Source organism: Equus przewalskii, chromosome 4 (assembly GCF_037783145.1).
Source record: "Equus przewalskii isolate Varuska chromosome 4, EquPr2, whole genome shotgun sequence".
In the NCBI taxonomy this organism is placed as follows: domain Eukaryota; kingdom Metazoa; phylum Chordata; class Mammalia; order Perissodactyla; family Equidae; genus Equus; species Equus przewalskii.
Genome location: NC_091834.1, coordinates 84,883,630 through 84,903,661, shown reverse-complemented (window position 1 = coordinate 84,903,661; position 20,032 = coordinate 84,883,630). Strand labels below are relative to the sequence as shown.

General features: G+C 39.4%; 1 protein-coding gene and 1 pseudogene across 5 annotated transcripts in view; both read left to right on the top strand.

Annotated features, from left to right (window-relative positions):
• The window catches only part of CEP41 (centrosomal protein 41), a 44,842-nt gene extending 31,835 nt beyond the window's left edge, over positions 1-13,007 (top strand). For all 5 annotated transcript variants that reach the window (XM_008512882.2, XM_070616594.1, XM_070616595.1 and 2 more), the window contains 6 exons: positions 5,244-5,388; positions 7,107-7,258; positions 7,660-7,727; positions 9,043-9,157; positions 9,630-9,845; positions 10,526-13,007. In XM_008512882.2, coding sequence (XP_008511104.1) covers positions 5,244-5,388; positions 7,107-7,258; positions 7,660-7,727; positions 9,043-9,157; positions 9,630-9,845; positions 10,526-10,683 — 854 coding nt within the window. In that variant the 3' untranslated portion in view covers positions 10,684-13,007. The remainder of the gene's footprint in view (positions 1-5,243; positions 5,389-7,106; positions 7,259-7,659; positions 7,728-9,042; positions 9,158-9,629; positions 9,846-10,525) is intronic.
• Positions 13,008-16,649: 3,642 nt separating this feature from the next.
• Positions 16,650-19,260, top strand: LOC103546504 (elongation factor 1-alpha 1 pseudogene; annotated as a pseudogene).
• The last annotated feature ends 772 nt before the right edge of the window (positions 19,261-20,032 follow it).

Below are 20,032 nucleotides of genomic sequence, written 5' to 3'. Positions count from 1 at the left end.
TTCTTTGACTGTTAACTCTTATTTCCTTAAAACAGCCATCTGGTTTTCTGGCTTGAACATTTATAGTTTTAAATGTTTTAGATGTGTTTAATATAGTAATTACTTGTTTTCAACAAATATTTTTAGTCCCATATAAGTACAGGTCACAGAATCAGGTGCTATGAGACTACAAAGGTGGATAAAGCAGCTCTGTTTACATGAAGTTTGTAGTCACGTATGTGCACATGCACAGGTTTATGTGTGTTGGGTGAGGAGAATGATAATAGAAACACAAAATTATTAATATCGCTAATATGGTAAACATTCATGATGGAGGACTGGAAGGAAACCATCATTTATTGAATATACATTGCTAGGTACTTCACATGAGTTTTCTTATTTAATCTTCTCAAAAACTCTAGAAGGAAGGTGCACTTTACAGATGAGAAGCCTAAGCCTCAGAGGTTAAATTACTTGCTCCAGGTGATACAGCCCGTAAGGCATGGGCGTAGGATCCAAATCTATGCATCTCTGGTAGCAACTAGTGTCTTTGCTGTGGGTGTTCCAAAGAAGGAAAGATATTTTCCAGTTAGAAGACCAAGGTAGGCTTTCTTAAAGCTTTTGAACTGGGCCTTAAAAGTGGGGTTTGAATCTCAACAGGTGCAAATTAAGGGTAAGGCTCTTGCAAGCTGAGGAGTAGCCTGAGCAAAGGCATGGAAGAGAATAAACTCCAGGCGTGTTGGGGGAATCGCCTAATCCGGCCTGGCTGTGGCCTGAGGGAAGCGTAGGCGCAGGTAGGAGACAAGGCTAGAAAGAGAGGCAGGCCCTGGATTTCCCCTCTTAAATACCGAGTCAAAAATAAAACCTTTTAGTTGCTCTCTCATAAAAGGAATACACCGAGTTTAGGTCTTTCTTTTATCCTGAAGTACTAACAATCGATGTGTGGCTGTTTACGGAAGGGGACTGTGTTTTGTTAAGGTTGATGTAGCCAGGAATTTGACTTCTGATTTCAAGACAAGTTTCTCAGGAAGTCTGAACACGGGGTTTGTGCAACTCAACTGTCGTTTCCCTGGGCTTGTTTTTGCTAGGGAGGATAAAGAGAATCTGAAAAAGACAGGAATTTATCTTTGACAGATGCCTCTCACACAGCCGAGAAATAAGGGCTCTTTGTAACGGAGATAATTGAGTCTCCTCTTACAAGCACTCCCAATTTTAACCTGGTTATGTAAGTACATGGATTTGGTCCTTTAATTCATTGTTGAAATTGCAGCACCAGAACATATGGGCACAGGCAATTTTCTCTTCTGTGATAAATTTGCACAGCAAAATAGGCCCTTGTAAAGTAGGACACCATAATGTGTGAGTAATATTAGTGTTTTTCTAGTGCTCTACACAGAATAATAACTCACTCAGGAATGCCTCTAGAACAGATTGTATCTGTATGCATATTGGCTATCTTTGAAGGCATTTAAAAAATCTCCTTTTGTAATGTTTATTGTTTTTTCCTGACTTAAAAGTATATTTCCAGAAAGTAGAATGCTGTAAACAAAATATATAAAGAAGAAAAATAAAATAACTAATAATTCCTGTTAACATTTTGGTCTATTTTCCCCCTAACTCCCCACCCAAATCCATACTTTTTGTATATAGTGTTGTATTATGCTGTTTTCAGTTAACATTTTATCATGCATTATGCATGTCATTAAATAGACTTCAAAAGCTTAATTGTAAAGGTTGTGTTGTCATATAATGTCTATCCTTTGGATATACCATAATTTATTTAATTACTCCATTGTTGGGCATTACAGTTTTTCTAATTTTTCACTTCTATAAAATAATGCTGCAGTGTAAATACATAAATGTTTGCATGGTTCTGATTATTTCCTGATGATAAATTGCTGCAGATGGTGGAAAGGTAGAAACATTTAAGACTCTCAATGCTGACTCCACATTATCTCCTGAATGGTTCTATCTGTCTGCATTCCCACCAAGTAAATGAGAGGACATGTTTCTCCCCATCCTAGCCAATGCTGAATAATTCTCATTTTTGTAACTGCTGAATAATTGTCATTTTTGTAACTATTTGCCAGTTTGATAGATGAAAAGTGGTATCTAATAGTTTTATTTTGAATTTCTCTGATTGTGAGGTTCACCTTTGTGGGTGTTTATTGGTCATACATATTTCTTCTTTTGAGGATATTACTTGTCCTTTCCCTTTTTTTTCCTAATGGAATGTTCATCTTTTACTTATTGATCTGTAAAGGCTCTATATAATTATGATATCTTTATACATTAGAAACCAATACAGCCTTGAAAATGAATGAGAAAAATCTTTACTTGATGAATTGGAACAATTTCCAAGCTGTATTATTAAGTAAAAATAAAGCAACAGCAAGACAAACAAAAAACCAAAGGGTAGAGCAGTATGAATGGCATTCTCCTGGATGTGTAGAAAGGGGAGGAAATAAAATATGTGCAAAAGTATGTAATTGTTTTATTTCTGGAGGGAAGTGAAGGCAGTTCCCTTGGGGGAGGGGTCTGCAGTCTGGAAGGGAGGAAGACTTCCTTCTATGGTCACAGTTTCATCTTGATGGCATTTTTTACCTTCTGCAACATGATCTTTTTTCAGTTAAAGGACTAGTTAATTAAAAAGCTCTTTGTAAATTAAGTATATTAACCTTTTCTCATTCATATGTGTGATCACAGACGTTTTTCCTAATTTGTTATTCACCTTTTAATTTTCTTTGTGCTGGATTTGACATATATGAGGTTTGCATTTTTACATGTTTAAAATCTATTAGCCTTTCATGTTTTTTCTTTTTATTGTTTTAGACTCATAAAATCAAAAACAAGATAAATTATTCACCTATGTTTTCTTTTAGCTTGCTTGGTTGTTTTTTCCCCTACATCAATCCATCTGTTATATAGTTTGGTATGTGATGTGAGGGCGTTATCTAAATCTGATTTTTCTAGATAGTTGACAACTTATCCCAGCACCATTTATTCAGTAGTTCTGCCTTTACCTACTGATTTGTGATGATACCTTTAACATATATTTGCTTTTTATGTGTATTCTAGGATTTGTTTCTCTGTTAGCTACCATATTCCATTGTTCTGGTTGTAGTTCTGCATTATTTTGATCATTTACCTTTTCAATATATGTTACTATTTGATAAAGCAGGTTCTCCAAATTGTGTCTCTCTATACATATGTATTTTTTTCTTCTCATTTTAAAAATCCTTTCAAGCTTTTTTTTTTAAATCCCATTGGGATTTGTATGAAGGTTAAAAATTAAATTTGGAAAGGATTAACATCATTTCACTTTTAGTTGCCCTGTCAGGAAAATGCAAGGTATGTCACTCCATTTGGCTCTTCTTTATGTCCCTAAGGAAAATTCTTATATGCCCTATAAAGGACTTATAGATCCTTTACATTTCTTTTTTGTTGTTGTTATATTTCTTAATAGGTTTTTTCCTAGGACAGTATATTTTGTATCTGCAGTTGTTACTGTAAATGAGATGTTATTTTCTAATTGGTATATAGGAAAAAATTTTCTTAGTGTTTATTTTGTTATCTAACCACATATTTATTTTCCTTATTCTCATAGGATTCTCCCAAAGTTTCTAAGTATATTATATCATATGCAAATTAAATTTTAATATATGCTTGAATAACTAGGCCTCTTATTTCTCTTGTTTCTCTCATTATACTAGTGAGAACAGTAGATTCTCAAACTTTTTGATATCAGTCTTCCTCCACACTCTTAAAAATTATTAAGGACCTCGAAGAGTTTTGGTTTATTTGAATTATATATCTATTTAGAGTGTTAAAATTTTAAACTAAGAAGTTAAAAAATAAATTTATTTACTATTTCACTTAAAAACAACAATACTAAACCCATTACAAAACACAAATAACATTTTTATGCGAAATAGCTATATTTCCAGAAGAAAAAAAAATGAGAGTTTTTTGTTTACTGAGAATGGCATTGTTTTACTTTTTTTTGTCAATCTTGTCAGTGTCTGATTTAATAGAAGGTAGCTGATTCTTATATCTTCTTCTGCATTCTATCTGTTACCATATGCTCTTTGGGTGGAAGTATATGAAGAAAACCTGGCCTTACACAGACCTGTAGTTGAAAAAGGGAGGAATATTTTAACAGCCCTTTCCAAAAACTGTCGATTTCTGTTTTGATACTACACCAAAACTTAACAAGCGATAGCTTCTTAAAGGATAGTTGTAACGTGGAATCTGAAACCATATCGATGAATTTCATAGTCTGTTGCATTAAACCCATTGGTCTGTCTTAGACTTTGAGTGACTCTTTTACCTGTGCATGATTTTATAATATCATTCATTGGTCATTTGGAAAATATTGGTTCACTGAGTTATGAAGATCTTCCAAATGTTGATAAATTTTATTACACAGTATCCAAAAAATCCCATTTTTATTAATCTTACCACCTATCTTATTAGAAAAGTCATTAAATGTAGGGAAGTAGTCAAGCTCCTGATGGCAAATACAGTTTCCAAAATTCTGATTTTGGTTCAAAATTTAATCATTGCAACAAATACCATGAGTTGTTTTCCCTGAAATGACAAGTTCACTTAGACTGTTTTTGAGAAAATATCTGCCAAATGGGCAAGTCTAAGTAACCATAGTTTTTCTTTTAAGTAAAAATGGTATTCAGGGCACCCTAATTAATCACCCTAATGCTTTTCCTTGAGACAACAATGGTACTTTGGTGAGTAGCACACTTGCCGTATGTGCTCTCCCCATTTCATCACACAGAATATTAAAAAGGTGTGTACTTAGGGATAAGCTTTAATAAAATTATTATTACTACTTCATCAAGAACTTTTTAAAATGTGACAGTCATATCTATTAACTGTGAGTGTGTGTGTGTTGGTGAAAAATACAATGATTACTAGTAAAACTTGGTACCTCTGCTCTTATCCTTGCTCAGGCACTAACAATTTTCTCCACCATTTTGTATCATCATTGCAAATATCAACACATTAAAAGAGGTAACATCTTGGTTATGAAAATAGTTTTCATCTTGCAGATCCCCTGAAAGGGTCTTGGGGACTCCGGGGGTCCACAGACTACATTTTGAGAACCTATGCATTAGAACTTAGAGAACAATTTAATAATGGTGATATGATTTCCTTTTCTTGACCTAATTTCAGTGGAACTGCCTGACAAGTAAGTACAAATTCTAAGGTTAAATTTACTTATTTATTTATTTATTTGCAAATTTCAGACAACGATTCTGCAGCTTCAGACCCTGATGCTGAAATCGCAGTCAGGACCAACGGGAAAGGGAGCCCCGGGGAGCAGTCACTGAGCCCAGTCCAGTTCATACATAGTGCGGGAGCGGGGGACTCTAGTCGCTCGACTCTTCAGAGGTACTCTAATCAAATTCATGTTTCATTGCATTTTACCTTCATATTAATCTAGACACCAATTCCAGTGATTTAATTACCTTAGAAACAGATTGGCAGTAATGAAGTCCCACATTTTCATCCCAGCCCTTCTATTTTCTCTTTATATAAATGCCACCTCCTGAATCTTTTCACAGCATTCTTAGTCAGTTAGGGTAAGAATATATTGATAGGAGAGCATTCATTTTCACTCCTCAATTCCGTTCTTCTCAGCCTTCCTATATGCAAGTTTGCTGTTAGAACTTAGCTTTACAACTACTATCTTTTGACTCAGAAAGAATGATTCCTCCCTCCTTTTCTGTCTGCTGCAGCTTGTAATTACCCTGTCTAGAATCAGAAGAAAAATAGAGTGCCACTCGTAGTGCTCTGATATTAAATAGGTACAAAGAAGAATGAAAGCAACCCTTGGTGTCACTTCTCAAACTGCAGGTGGCTGGACCTTCCTCTTCCACAGACTGTGATGCAACGTTTTCTCAAATATTAGCTGTTGATTACAAGACAGTTCCGATTTTCAGCACATATCCATCCCTTCTACTGGTAAAACGGTTCTCCTAGAGAAACTAGTTCTACTAGAGAAAGAATTGCTATCATCAATACCGCTATTATTATTTTTATAACTACTTTTGTGTAAGAGGTCTAAAATTGCCTTCAAAATGAGGTAGACCAACAAAACTTCCATTGAGGATCCAGTTTCATGTGAAATAGATTTTCTTCTCCTTTGGGTCAACATAATATGCACTGTATAGCACATTGTTGTAATGTTTATCAGATTTAAATGCAGAATTTGACTTGCTGTGATGGGAGAGGAACAGCTGCTACATACTAATCTGTGATTTGGCATGTATGTCTTCTTATTTGCCTAGGAAAGTTATCATCTTCTTATTCCAATACAGATATTTCACTACTTGCCATGTTGTTTATAATACCTACTCTTCTTATGCCTTTGATTCATGTTTTCACCACATTTTGCTTATAATATTAATATGGTGACCAGTTTTAGTAATTTTATGACCTTAGAAACAGAACTGTCAGTGGTGAACTCCCTCATTTTAACACTAGTTTTTCCTCTATCTCAGTCTATGAATGCCACCAAATCTAAAAGCCTCTTCAGTCTCAACACTGTAACCTATAAAATGGAAGTAAGTACAGATAACTATTGAAAACATTAAGGTTCAAAATCCGTATTGGATAGGTCACTGTGTATGAAATATATTAAAACATTGTGTTACTTTCTGTTACATATAGTATATATAGAAACACCTTTCATCTTTCCTGTCCTATCAACCTTATTCTTTCCTCTCTTGCTCTGCTTTCTTACACTCCTCAAAATCCCATTGGATTAACTGTTCGCCTCTTTCTTTCCCTGAATGCTGCCCTTGTTGCTGGAGGCAGCATCTGCTCTACAGTTTCTACCCCCTCAGCCATGCTAGTGACCTAACATGCATTCTCTGAAGGTAAATAGAGGCACGTGAATCCCCTCCTTGGGGACCAGTGTAATAGAATAGGATCCATAGGATCTTGCATTCAGAGGCAGAGCTGAGACACAATATCCATTTTCCTTTTTCTTTCAGGTGTCCTTTGAAAAGACATTGAGCACTCTCTCACTGTTCTGAAGAAACACATTTGACCTTTAAGCCACCAATCCCTGACTAGTTTCTGCTAACCTACTTTTTCATTTGCAGCGTCATCAGTGGTGTTGGGGAACTGGATGTAGACAAAGGGCTAGTGAAGAAAGCAGAGCCCAACACCAAAGACAAACCTTATCCCGACTGCCCCTTCCTGCTGCTAGATGTGCGAGATAGAGATTCTTACCAGCAGTGCCACATTGTTGGAGGTAAGAGAGAGAAGGCTTTATCATGTCCCACTCCCAGGAACAGAGCCTGTTCCTGAGTCCAGGCGGCTCGAACCACATCCCATGGCAACAGTTAAGAAACCCACGTGTTAGTTGGATCCACTATGGGAAGCTGTAAGTTGGCTCTATCATAATGCTCCGAGAGAGGCTGGTGACTTCCCTATGGCTCAAGGGCCCAGTGCTAATGTCAGAAACAGTGAAGTGAAGCTTCTTATTCTGTTCACTGTCCTGTTTCTCTTTTCACAAAAGTATGCGTTTATGGCTCATTGATTTTGAAAATACGTTTCTTTTAACTCTTAGTTAGACTTTAAACCAGCTGGGAATTGGGGCCAAGTTGTACTAAGAGAACTACAAGCTTCCTAAACTTTTTCTTCTCTTTGCAGCTTACAGTTACCCAATTGCAACTCTGTCTAGAACAATGAACCCTTATTCAAATGATATTCTTGAATATGTATCCTTTGTTGCATTTTAAGGAGTTGTGGTTATGAGGATTGTAAGAATCAAACTTACCATGAATCATGTTCCCAGTAAGAAAACTCTGTGAAGGACCTTTGATACTAATTAGCTTACTTAGCATATGTTAAGATTTGGACTCTTAGCTGTTGCTGAGTGTCCTGACTATTAAGGCAGATGGTTCCAAGCCATTCTGCAGTGGGCCAGAAAACATTAGGTTAAAGGTTATGATCTGCTAAGAGTTAGTCCTAAGACATTTTTTCCCCAGAAAGCTTTCCCAAATTAAAACTTAATTTTTTTCCTTCCAACTTTTTTCTTCGTAAAATTTGAATTTTTCTCCTCATAATAGTCACAATTAGAAAATAATTTAAATACTGAAAAATATAAAAAAGAAAGGGGAAATCTCCAATAATCACCCAGTTGAACAACTCTAATTATACTTTTGGCATATTTTATTCCAGACTGTCTTCTATGTAGTTTTGGGGGGCAGGGGGGCGGGCGGTGAGGAAGATTAGCCCTGAGCTAATATCTGCCACCAATCCTCCTCTTGTTTGCTGAGGAAGACTGTCCCTGAGCTAACATCCGTGCCCATCTTCCTCTGCTTTTTATGTGGGACGCCTGCCACAGCATGGCTTGACAAGTAGTGCATAGGTCCACACCCGGGATCCGAACCAGCAAACCCTGGGCCGCCGAAGTGGAATGTGCACACTTAACCACTGTGCCACCAGACTGGCCCCCCTTCTATGTATTTTTTAACAAAGTAGAAATCATACTGTGTATATAATTTAGTATCTTGCTTTTCCCCACTTCATATTACAATGTATTTCCCCACTCCATTTTCAATGCAATGTATCTCATCCTCAGATTTACTGTAATTTACTAAACCATTGTATTACTTATTATTTATCATATTACTTATTATATTACTTATATATTACATATTATAAGTAAGGCTGCAGTGGACACATTGGACATAAAAGTTTTTCTATTTCTTCATCTGTAAAATGGAGATTGGAACATTCAGTTTCCAGGGTTGTTAAGTATAACAGAGCTAGAGGGTGTACAGTGTGTAACTAGTGCCATCGTGGACCATGGTAGTATTAGTGTATAAAAGAAAAGAATACCAGCTTGTGTGGTTTCCACAACAGGAAGAAATCTAGTATCTGCTGGTGCGATGGGTAAAGAGTAGTGTCGCCCAGTGTTCCCTGAACTCAGAAAGGTGCACATTGACAGCTCTTGGTTCCTTGAGGATTTCTTTATAGTCTAGGAGCATTAGCTCAGCGTAGTCAAACCTTAGCTCATCTGACTCTTAGAAAAATGCCCACGGCAAGATCATTATTCTGTACGACGATGACGAGAGGCTGGCCAGCCAGGCAGCCACCACCATGTGCGAGCGGGGATTTGAAAACCTCTTCATGCTTTCTGGAGGTGAGCCGGACTGTGTTGTGCTTTGGACTTAAACAACAGACATTTGGACTCACAATCCTTCAACCCCACCCCCATCACTTTTTTCCTCATCATGTTCAGAATTTAGTATTCTGGAAAGAGAGAAAACCATGCTGGCTGAAAGGAGTCAGGAGTTATTTGAAACTTCCATTAGCTCCATCAGCACATGTTTTTAATTCCTGAAATAATGATGTTGCTTTAGGGCTCTGTAAGAAAGCCTTAATGCTCCAGACTTGAGCAAAAGGATTTCTGGTGGAATTTTCAGAATCCCACATAACAACTGACATTTTCTTGTGTAATTTACTTAATGGTGAGGCAGTTAAGAAGGATTTCATGTCCTTGTGTTGGCCTCAACTTGGAGACCAAAGATTAGGAGACACGTAGGCTCCTTTCCAGGTTTCGCCATGGCCTTGCCACGTTAATGCTGCTTTTTCTGATCATCTTCCACCCCTAGGTCTAAAAGTCTTAGCTCAGAAATTCCCCGAAGGACTGATTACGGGTTCCCTGCCAGCATCCTGCCAGCAGGCCCTTCCTCCTGGTTCTGCCCGGAAACGAGCCAGCCCCAAAGTACCGCCTCTCCCAGCTGAGAATAAATGGAGATTTACCCCAGAAGACCTAAGAAAGATAGAGTACTACCTAGAAGAGGACCAGGGTCCTGCAGACAATCCTAGTAAGATATTTTGACCTTTAGAGATAATGTTTTCTGTTGAGCTTGAGATTTGCAACTTGGAACATCACCTCATTATATGAAACGCTTGATCTCTTCTATTCAAATTCTTAAAATATTTGTTGGGGAGGGGAAATGTGAAGGTGCTACGCAGGGGAGTGGGGGTGCGAGTGGAGGTGATCCCAGATTGTGGCAAGAATTAGGCGTCACACACAGCCGTAGAAAGAGAAGAGAATTTATCAGTCAAAGTGTATATTCAGGCAGAGTTGGGAGGCTGAGCTAAGGCATTCAGATTCCTTCTTGGAAAGTTTTGTTTCCTTCTGCTGCTTCTGGGGACACTTCCATCCTTACCCTTGCACACTCCTCCGTCTTCTGTTTCTCTGATCGCTCCTGCACCCTTCTCTACCAGGAAGGAAGGAAGGATAGGCCAGGTTGGTTGGGGATAATGGAGAGGAAGAAAGAAAAGCTATCTGGGTTTCCTTTCATTCCTGCCCCATTCCCCACCTTCAAGTTGATCTTAAGGATGAAGAGTAGGTTTTAGCCTAAAGTAGATGCTGAAATAGGACTGCATTCACTTAAAAGTGGTCGTAAGCCTAAGACTTCATGAGCTTAAAAGTGTCCTTGGCAGATTGTCCCTGGAATCATTCTTGCAGTTCTGCTCCCTGCTTTCTTGTTCCCTTCAGGCCGGCTGAGCCAAGCTAATGCCTCCGGAAGAGACTCCAAGGTTCCAGGCCCCCGGAGCACCCGCAGCGGTCAGAATCTGCCCACAGGGGGCCCTGCCGGCCACCTGAACCCCCGCTCTCTGGGCTCTGGCCACCTGCAAGGCAAACCCTGGAAGTAAAGACTTCGTCTGTCTTAGTCAAATAAATGTTTTCTCTCCTTCCGGAACCCCTGAGCAGTGCCCAAGTTGGTCATTTTCAGACACTGCCGCAGAGGAGAGACCATGACCTGTGTGATAGGCCCTCTTCCCTTCTCCAGCTCCTCTCCCACATCCAACTCGGGAAGGATTTTTACAAAAACCAGAGGCATGACAGGCTCTGGTGTCCTCCCTGTTGTTTACAGAATATGTAATCTCGGAAACTGACTAGGCAAAAAGAGTCTCATTTTTTTAGGCTATTTTTTTTAATAAGGTCCAGCTTGTTTTGATCTATAGCCTGTGTTTTGTAAATACCTCAGTTATATCTGGTGTGTTCTTCCCAACCAGTTCTTTTTCACTCACTGTGCTTGGTTTCCTGAAGGTTCTCCAGGTAGGCTGTGCAGCCTGAGAAGCCGTGGGTGGGGATGATTCTTAGCTTTCAGCCGCCCCCAGGCTCCCCACCTGTGGTGAGCCCACTGGCTGAGGAGCGCACGCTGCAGGCGGCTCTGTTGTGAATGTGGAGGCCGGTACCTGTGAGCATTGCTCAATTTCTAAGATTTAGCAGAGCAGCTCCCACACTCCCTGAATGTTCCTCCTCACTCTGTTTTCCTGGAGCCAGCACAGGTGGTAATGTGTGCTCAGCTGCCTTCTGTCAGGGCGCGGGGCCCCTTGCAGGAGAGCACCGTCCATTATGGAGGGCTGCGTGGAGAGCCGTTGAAGCCTCCCAGAGCTGCTCCTCATTTGTGGTTGGTTTATCAGTTGTAAATTTCCGTTACCCACCTCGGGTCCATCTGTGTTAGACGGGTAGAAATTATGGCCACTTGAAAACATCGGCTTCCGTGGGGCCACCACGGGCACACAAGGTGAGGACGACTCCATGGTCCTTTGTCAGAGCTGACAGCCCCTTAAGCCCTTGCTTAAAAATACAGTATTAGTCTAATTGAGTAATTAGTGCAATTTCCTGCTTACTTTTCATTCTCATGACTGAGCTGTGATTAGGAGGTTGTGATTATAGATTCTGGTTTGGGCCAGAATTTTGAATCAGCATTAATTGAATTGCTAGATGACTGACATTCATTCCATTTAATTGGGGGAACAAAGACCTCAGGTAGGGATGAGGAACTCTGAAATCATCAGGAAAAGGAAAAGAGCCTTGTTAATTTTTATAGTCTGTGATCTGTAGCTGTGATAAGGGACTAAGGAATAAATTGTGCTCTTTGTCATGGCAACCAGCTTCTGAAAAGCCAACTGAAAATTGCCTGTCCTTAGGTGGTTACTGCTGCCGGGTAAGATTTGCCTTAATGGGACTATTTTCTCACCACCAAAAAAAAAAAAAAGTGCCACAGTATTTCTAGCATGGGGGGCTGTGTTTGTAAGAGAAATAAAGGTAATAAATATCTCATAGAGACGTATGGAAAAATAACTTTCAGATTCAGCCCAGTCCTGTTTTAGTGTGTTTATCCTTCTCTACTTGATTTCCAAAGTGCAACGTTTTCCGATGCTTTAGAAATCAGACTAACCAGGGACATTGTTCAGATGTCAAGCCGTGCCCAATTTTCCACAAGATTCAAGAATCTTGTATAAAATTCAGCCAACGTACACATAGCTTTAATGAGGAGCCTGTCATGTTTCTCCATAAATTTATTGCCTGAGAACTTAGTTCAGCCTTTTGCTAATGCCAAAATGCTCTGGCTCTTTATTTTCCTTACAGCATAGATTTTAAAAAATGCAAATTTTTCCACACTCGATTTTCCCCTAGCATGGACATGATTTTCAGCCATTTTTGACACATATACATTTCTAAGGAGAAAATATTTTTCTCTCTAACAAAGTTCTGATTATGCCATTTTTAAGTTGACTAGTCAGGAGTTTAGATGTGCCCGCTCGATTCTGTTTTGAAAGTAAATGGTAGTCCCCCTTTGTTCCTATTCTGCATTCCTATCACCAAACAACGCTAGAGTGTTAGAAACTCCTGTGTATATATGGAAAGTCACTTTAGCCAAACCTATTAGAACTGCTGTGCGTTTAGCTGAGAGATCTGGCAGGTTGAATATATTTATATGTGTTTCTCCATAGTGCTTTGCCTTATTGGTAAGAATTTTAAATAACGACCCCTCAAAGACCTGTTCTGATTCTGTACTTTGTGTATTAAATGTCGCTTGCAGACAGTTTTTACATGCGCAAGGTATTGCTTGGAATGCTCTACTTTACTGGTGTTTTTTATTAGATTAAGTGACATGTATTATTTAAGTGATCAGTGATACTTTGTGCAATTATGAATGTTGAAGATTAAAGTACATAGTTATTAATGTGTTGTTTGCTATTAATATGCTGAGATCTGCCAGCTTCTCTCTTCCTCTCTATTGAGATAATTTGGGGGAGCCACACAGGACTGGGGTAATCTGAAAGAATCCCTCTTTTTGCTGAGTCTCCCAGAAAGGCATATGTTCTTTGTATAAATGAATCAGGAAATCATTCCCTGTAGGGCCAGGAAGCTTAGTTCTCTAGTCGGAAGGCCTGGGTTTCTCCTCAGGCTCAGGCAGGCACTGAGCGCCGCCTTAAGCACTCTACAGCAGATAGTAATCAGCAGCTGAAATCCCTGTCAGCGTTTCAGGGGTTGACGAGCTGCCCTTGCCTGGGAGCTTGTGACCCCCTAGATGGAAGGTGCTTTGCCTGTGTACAACTACAGCTCCATCTAAGCAACAGTGTTGGCCAAAGTCTAAATAACACGTTCACTGCTTTACAGGAGTGTGTATTTAGGAATGAAAGGAGGGAAGGAAGGAGAGAAGCAAGGAAGCAAGAAGTGGCGAGGGAGGGAAGGGAAAGCTACACTACTTATTCAAAAACAAAAAGAACATCTTGGGCTGTAATAAAATCAGGTTTAATCTACTGAAAGGCAATAGAATGATTCAAATGGCCTAAAAGTAATTTTGTTTTTCACCTGTAGTAGAAAACCAGAACCAGCACAATCATATTGGATTTGGTGTAAATCAGAATTAGAAGAAAACAAATAATGTTCATTAGTTGCTGAGGGATTTTTCCTGTGGTGTTGTTTAGATTAGACAAATTCTTAAGACTTTAGGCTACTCACCAAGAACACAGAACAAAACAAAACCTTCTTTTCTCTAATTCCCTTGTGGAATATATGTGAAATCAGAGTCCTAGGCTAGGAAGAAATATGTAGGTAATTTTTCTTGTGTTGGTTTTGGTTTCTGTCATGTTATATATTGGTTATAGATTCTCTCTTTCATGTTATCTGACTTTTTTAGGGGGGATAATTAATTTGTGTCCACCTGGATTTAAATCGATGACTCCCTGACGCTCTGCTCTGAAGATAATCATTAAGAACCTTTCTTCCAAGTTCCAAAATGTTCTCAGTGTCTTTAATATGCTTTCAATTTCTTCACAATTCTTTCAAAAATGTAACTCCCATAATACTTTTCTTTTTTTTTCCAAGAAACATCAGAAACGTGGATTATAATTCATGAGTTTAATTATGTGGGCATAATGATATGCTTACAGGCAGTTCAATTAATTTTTTGATTAACAAATATATTTTTCCTATGAAAACAATAAGACACCCTGTGCTTCTGGAGTGTTCAGAATACATTTGGGTAGTAATCTTTTCCTAGAATTGTAGTAATTATTGAAATTGTTTTTATGGTGTCCTTAAATTGGTTCACAGGCCAATTATCGCATAAAATGTGTAATGGTGGAAATTTGTCAGCATTGAATTCTGACAGAATAGGATTCAGTGCATGATTTTATGAGTGTTTACAAAACTATATGTGTCACGCTGTGGTCCCCTTATGGTCTCACTCTCTGATGCTGATCCTCTTTGTTCTGAGCACGGAAGCAAATTCTGTCTGCTTGCGGAACATCCTGAGGCACTTGGTACAACGTGGGGCAAACAGAGGCCACTTATTAAATGCTATTGACTGATGGACTACATTTTTTAAATTATTTGAAATTATATTGACTGTAAGTTCTCAGCCTATATGACAGTGGCCCTTAATAAATAAGAGTGTGTGAATAAATGACTTGAACCTGTTAAGACTGAAGTCTGGGATGTAATGCACATTGTGGTGGCCACTCAACGCTGGCCTGCCATTCTGGAGACCCAGAAACCTCATTATCTTTTGTCCCCTTGTGCATCCTGCTTTTGTAGGAGAGGCATTCACAACCCTGAGATTGTTAGATCACCCTCTGCAGGAGGCGCCCAGAGAGCTATTAGGAGCCCTCTTACCCTGGCTGGCTGCCGTCGGCCTGTTTTCACGGTCCCCTCAGGCACAAAGTAGCCTTTGGAATTCATCAAATACAGGTTACACACCATCCCCATCTGAGAGTGAGTTATTTTTCTCTTTTGTTTCAAATCTTGAAAATTTCCACATAATAATACTAGCAAACATTATGGAGAGCTTACTGTATGTTAGGCAGTGTTCCCAGATTCTTCATTTTAAGTTTTGACTCATTTAATTCTCACAACAGTCCTACAAGGTAGGCACCCTCGCTTTCAGGTGAGGAGACTGAGGGAAGTTAGGCAACTCGCCTTGATTCTCTGAGAAGGCTGAGAAGCCAGGAGCCAGCCCGAGAATTGTGGCTCCAGAGCTAGTTCCTTCAGCCACCCTGCTCCGTGCTGCCCACTCTGGGTTGGCACAGCCATGTGCTCCCTTGGTCATGCCTCAAATTCACCAACAAAAATGTAACTTTCCCATGACTGTTGGCTTCCTCCTTGTCACTGAGATTCCACTGAAAGCTTTCTGCCTCGGCTTGCACAAGAGGCAATAGAAATTTAGGGAAGGAAGCTTCTGCTCCTTGGCATATGTGTTTCCACATTTCCGCTGTCTATGTCCAGTGACCCATCTTGAAGACAGGTGCTCCAGGGTTTCTGAGTTTTGTTTCTTAATGAACACCTAAAGAGATATCACTTGAGGAATGAGAATTACAAACTTTAATTAGATTGTAGGAAAAAAGTCAGCTGTTTTCCTGATGGGTTGAACTATTCATTCAATAAACCATATTGATATGATTTGTGTCTGATCTTTTCTTCCCTTTGTGGTGATGTTTCTGATTTAGGCTGAAACAAAAATTGCGTGAATTGGCTCGTGGCCACAGGCCCGGGTTTCATGGGAGGAAGCAGCGGCCAGCCTCTGTGCCTCAGTCCGTGTCAGCAGAGCTCTTACTCCACTGCCCTCTTCTAACACCATAGCCCAGCACCACCCCTGAGGTTAAGCAGAGACTTTTAATTTTCTTCTTTTACTTTGGCAATAAACATTTGGCAGTCTCAGTCTCCGGGGTTGTTAGATGATGCTCACAATTTGAGTTGCCAAATTAATGTGGATCCCGAAAGCTTTGGGGAGAATTCATTACCCTTTGACAGTTTTTCAGGTTTGACGGTTTCTCCGTGCTTTTCTTCTCAGAGCTCGCCCTTCATCTGGCCAATTGGAATGTTATGGTTTGTCCTATCAGTCTCCCATAAGTAGCATCTGGGTCTTAGTGTGTTCACAGAATGTTGTTTCATCCTTATAGTCCTCAGAGCGAGAGTCCATCCGCATCTTCACATCTACCTAGTCCCACGTGCCCTTGCAAAACAATGGCTGAGATGATGAATAGCCCTGCACTGGATGAGGGAGCAATGAGCTCATATCTGGATTGTATTCAGTGACATTTCAATTTTAACTTCAGGCCACAGCCAGAAAGCTAGAAATGCAGATCTGAGTGTTAATTCAAGAGACTGCCTGAAGAATTCTCATGGACCACCAATGTCCATGAGACCTATATATAATGGTCTAGAAAAACAGAAAATGAGTTCGTTTAAAAATAAAGATTTTTGAAAAGCTCTGGAGAATAGGCATTAACATAATCAACTTCCCAGATTACTATGGAAAGTGAATGTGAGCAGAAAGTACTCTTGAGAGTGTTCATCTGAGGGGTGGCAGAGTGCTTAGGGAATGGCCCCCTACGGGGAGACACAAGAAACCCCACCCCTTGGTAGAAACACTGCTGCTCTCAGCTCTATCTGGAGTGTAAATTTTTCCAAAGATAAGATAAATGCCTTGTTCTGGGCGAGATGGTGAAATATGCCAGAACAGAAGAAATGAGTTTAGACAAATTATAAGAAAGAATCTGGGCACAAATTAAGATGCCCATGTAGATGTTTAGTGTGGATAATAAGTTGATATTAAATAACTTTACCCACAGGTTATCTGGTATATTTGAAATAGCTTTTTTTTTCTAATTATAAAAGCTTATTATAAGAAATTCAGAAAGGTATAAAGAAGAAAACCACCACCACCCAGGTAACCACGACTGTCATTGGGGAATATATCCTTCCAGGCATAGTGTGTGTGTTTCAAACAAAAATGAGATTTGTACTCAACATACTATTTTGTAACCAGCTTCTTTTTTTTTTAATGACTGTATGGAAGTATAAATCACATACCATAAAATTCATCCATTTTAAGTATCCAGTTCGATGATTTTTAGTAAGTTTACAGAGTTGTGCAACCATCACCACAATCCAATTTAGCATTTCCATCATGTGGCCAGCTTCTGTCACATAGTGTATTGTGACCATTTTTCTGTGTCAACACAGACCTCAGCAGCTTCATGAAGTTCCATTGTGTAAACATGTCATATCGGTATCAATACTAGTATGTATTTAGGTTTTTCATTTATATTTAAATTTGTATTATTACAACCTTGTACATACGTATATTTGAACTTGCCTGAATATTTTTATAAAATAAGTTCTTCTAAGCGGACTTTTTGGGTCAAAGCAGCAATTAAATTTTTATTTAATTGCCACATTGCCCCTCAGGAAGGTGGTGTAAATTTATCCTTCCACCAACAGTACATGACGGGTCTTATTTCTTCATACCCTTTATAAGACTGAGTTATCAGTCTTTATTCTTTGTCAATCTGATGGGAGAAAAATGATCTATTTGTTTTTCTTTGGGGTACAAAAACATTAGTCTTGCTTTTTTGCAATGAGTTTGCCGCCAGAACACAGGTGTCGTGAAAACTACGGGTAAATCTAAGCCAAAATGGGAAAGGAGAAGACTCAACATTATTGTCATTGGACACATAGTTTTGGGCAAGTCTACCACTACTGGCCATCTGATCTACAAGTGTGGTGGGATCAACAAAAGAACCGTCAAAAAATTTGAGAAGGAGGCTGCTGAGACAGGAGACGGCTCCTTCAAGTATGCCTGGGTCTTGGATAATCTGAAAGCTGAACTGAGCATGGTGTCATCATTGATATCTCCCTGTGGAAATTTGAGACCAGCAAGTATCATGTGACCATCTTTGGTGCCCCAGGACACAGAGACTTTATCAAAAACATGATTACGGGGACATCCCAGGCTGACTGTGACTGTCCTGAGTGTTGCTGCTGGTGCTGGTGAATTTGAAGCAGTTATCTCCAAGAACAGGTAGACCCACGAACATGCCTTTCCTGGCTTACACACTAGATGTGAAACAACCAATTGTTGAGGTTAACAAAATGGATTCCACTGAGCCACCTTACAGCCAGAAGAGAGAAGGAAATCGTTAAGGAAGTCAGCACCTACGTTAAGAAAATTGGCTACAACTCCGACACAGTAGCATTTCTGCAATTTCTGATTGGAATGGTGACAACGTGCTGGAGCCAAGTGCTAACTGCCTTGGTTCGAGGGATGGAAAGTCGCCCATAAAGATGGCAATGCCAGTGGAACCATCTTGCTTGAAGCTCTAGATTGCATCCTGCCACCAACTGAGGAGCCCTTGCATCTGCCCCTTCAGGAGGTCTACAAAATTGGTGGTATTGGCACTGTCCCTGTGGGCCTGGTGGAGACTGGTGTTTTCAAACCCGGCTTGGTGGTCAACTTTGCTCCAGTCAACATTACAACTTAAGTAAGTTCTGTTGAAATGCACCATGAAGCTTTGAGTGAAGCTCTTCCTGGGGCCAGTGTGGGCTTAAATGTCAAGAATGTGTCTGTCAAAGATATTCATCCTAGCAGTATGGCTAATGACAGCGAAAATGACCCACCAATGGAAGCAGCTGGCTTCATGACTCAGGTGATTATCCTGAACCATCCAGGCCAAGTCAGTGCTGCGTATGCAACTGTGCTGGATTGTCACAAGGCTCACACTGCTTACAAGTTTGCTGAGCTGAAAGAGAAGATTGATCTTCATTCTGGGAAGAAGCTGGAAGGTGGCCCCAAATTCTTGAAATCTGGTGGTGCTGCCATTGTTGATATGGTTCCTGGCAAGCCCGTGTGTGTTGAGAGCTTCTCTGACTATCCTCCTCTGGGTCATTTTGCATTCATGACATGAGACAGACAGTTGCTGTGGACGTCATCAAAGCAGTAGACAAGAAGGCAGCTGGAGCCGGCAAGGTCACCAGGACCGCCCAGAAGGCTCAGAAGGCTAAATGAATACTATCCCCAGTACCCGCGACCCCAGTCTGAATGAGTGGTGAGACAGCTCAGAACTGTTTGTGTCAACTGGCCATTTAAGTTTAAGTAAAAGACTGGTTAATGATCATACATCATAAAACCTTCAGAAGGAAAGGAGAATGTTTTATGGACCATTTGTTTTTGTGTGCATATGGCAGTTTTCAGTTGTTAGTTTTTAAAAACGGTACTTTTTAATGGAAACGATTTGACCAAAAATCTGTCACAGAATTTTGAGACCCGTTAAAACAAAGTTTAATGAGAAAAAAAAGAGAGAAATGTTAGTTTTTCTTTATGTAACTCCCTTTATTTATGAGCTTGCCCCCTCAAAGTTATTAATGCTTTTTCATATATGCTGCAATATTTTCTAAAATTTTTACATTTTAGCTTTGTGTTTTTATTTATAAAATAAAAATTTTTTTTACTTATAGATTTGTAAAAATATATATCTGCAAACAAAATGTAAGGTTCTCCTGCACTTGAAAATTTAAAAAAAGATATTAACCACTTCCATGTCTCCATTTAACAAGCATTAAGTGCCTACTATGCACCATGTACAGTAGGGATTAAATGTTGAACAAAACAGTGCAATCCCTGCCCTCATGGAATTTCCATTCTGGTGCTTCATTCCTTGTCTTTTCAGCTTTCTTAAGATTCTTACTTGCTCAGAGCCCTACTTTCTAAACTACAACTCAGAGAATTCAAAATAACCTGCAATTCTACAATACACAGTTTAGAAAGTTCATGAGTTCATTAGTAAAAGTGGAGAACATGCATTCAACAAATATTTATTGGGCATCCGTATGTCAAGTTCTGTTGATGGTTTTGGAGATTAAATGCCAAACAAAGTGGTCTCTGCTGTGAGGGAGCACAGTTTATTTTAAATTAAGCAATTCTAC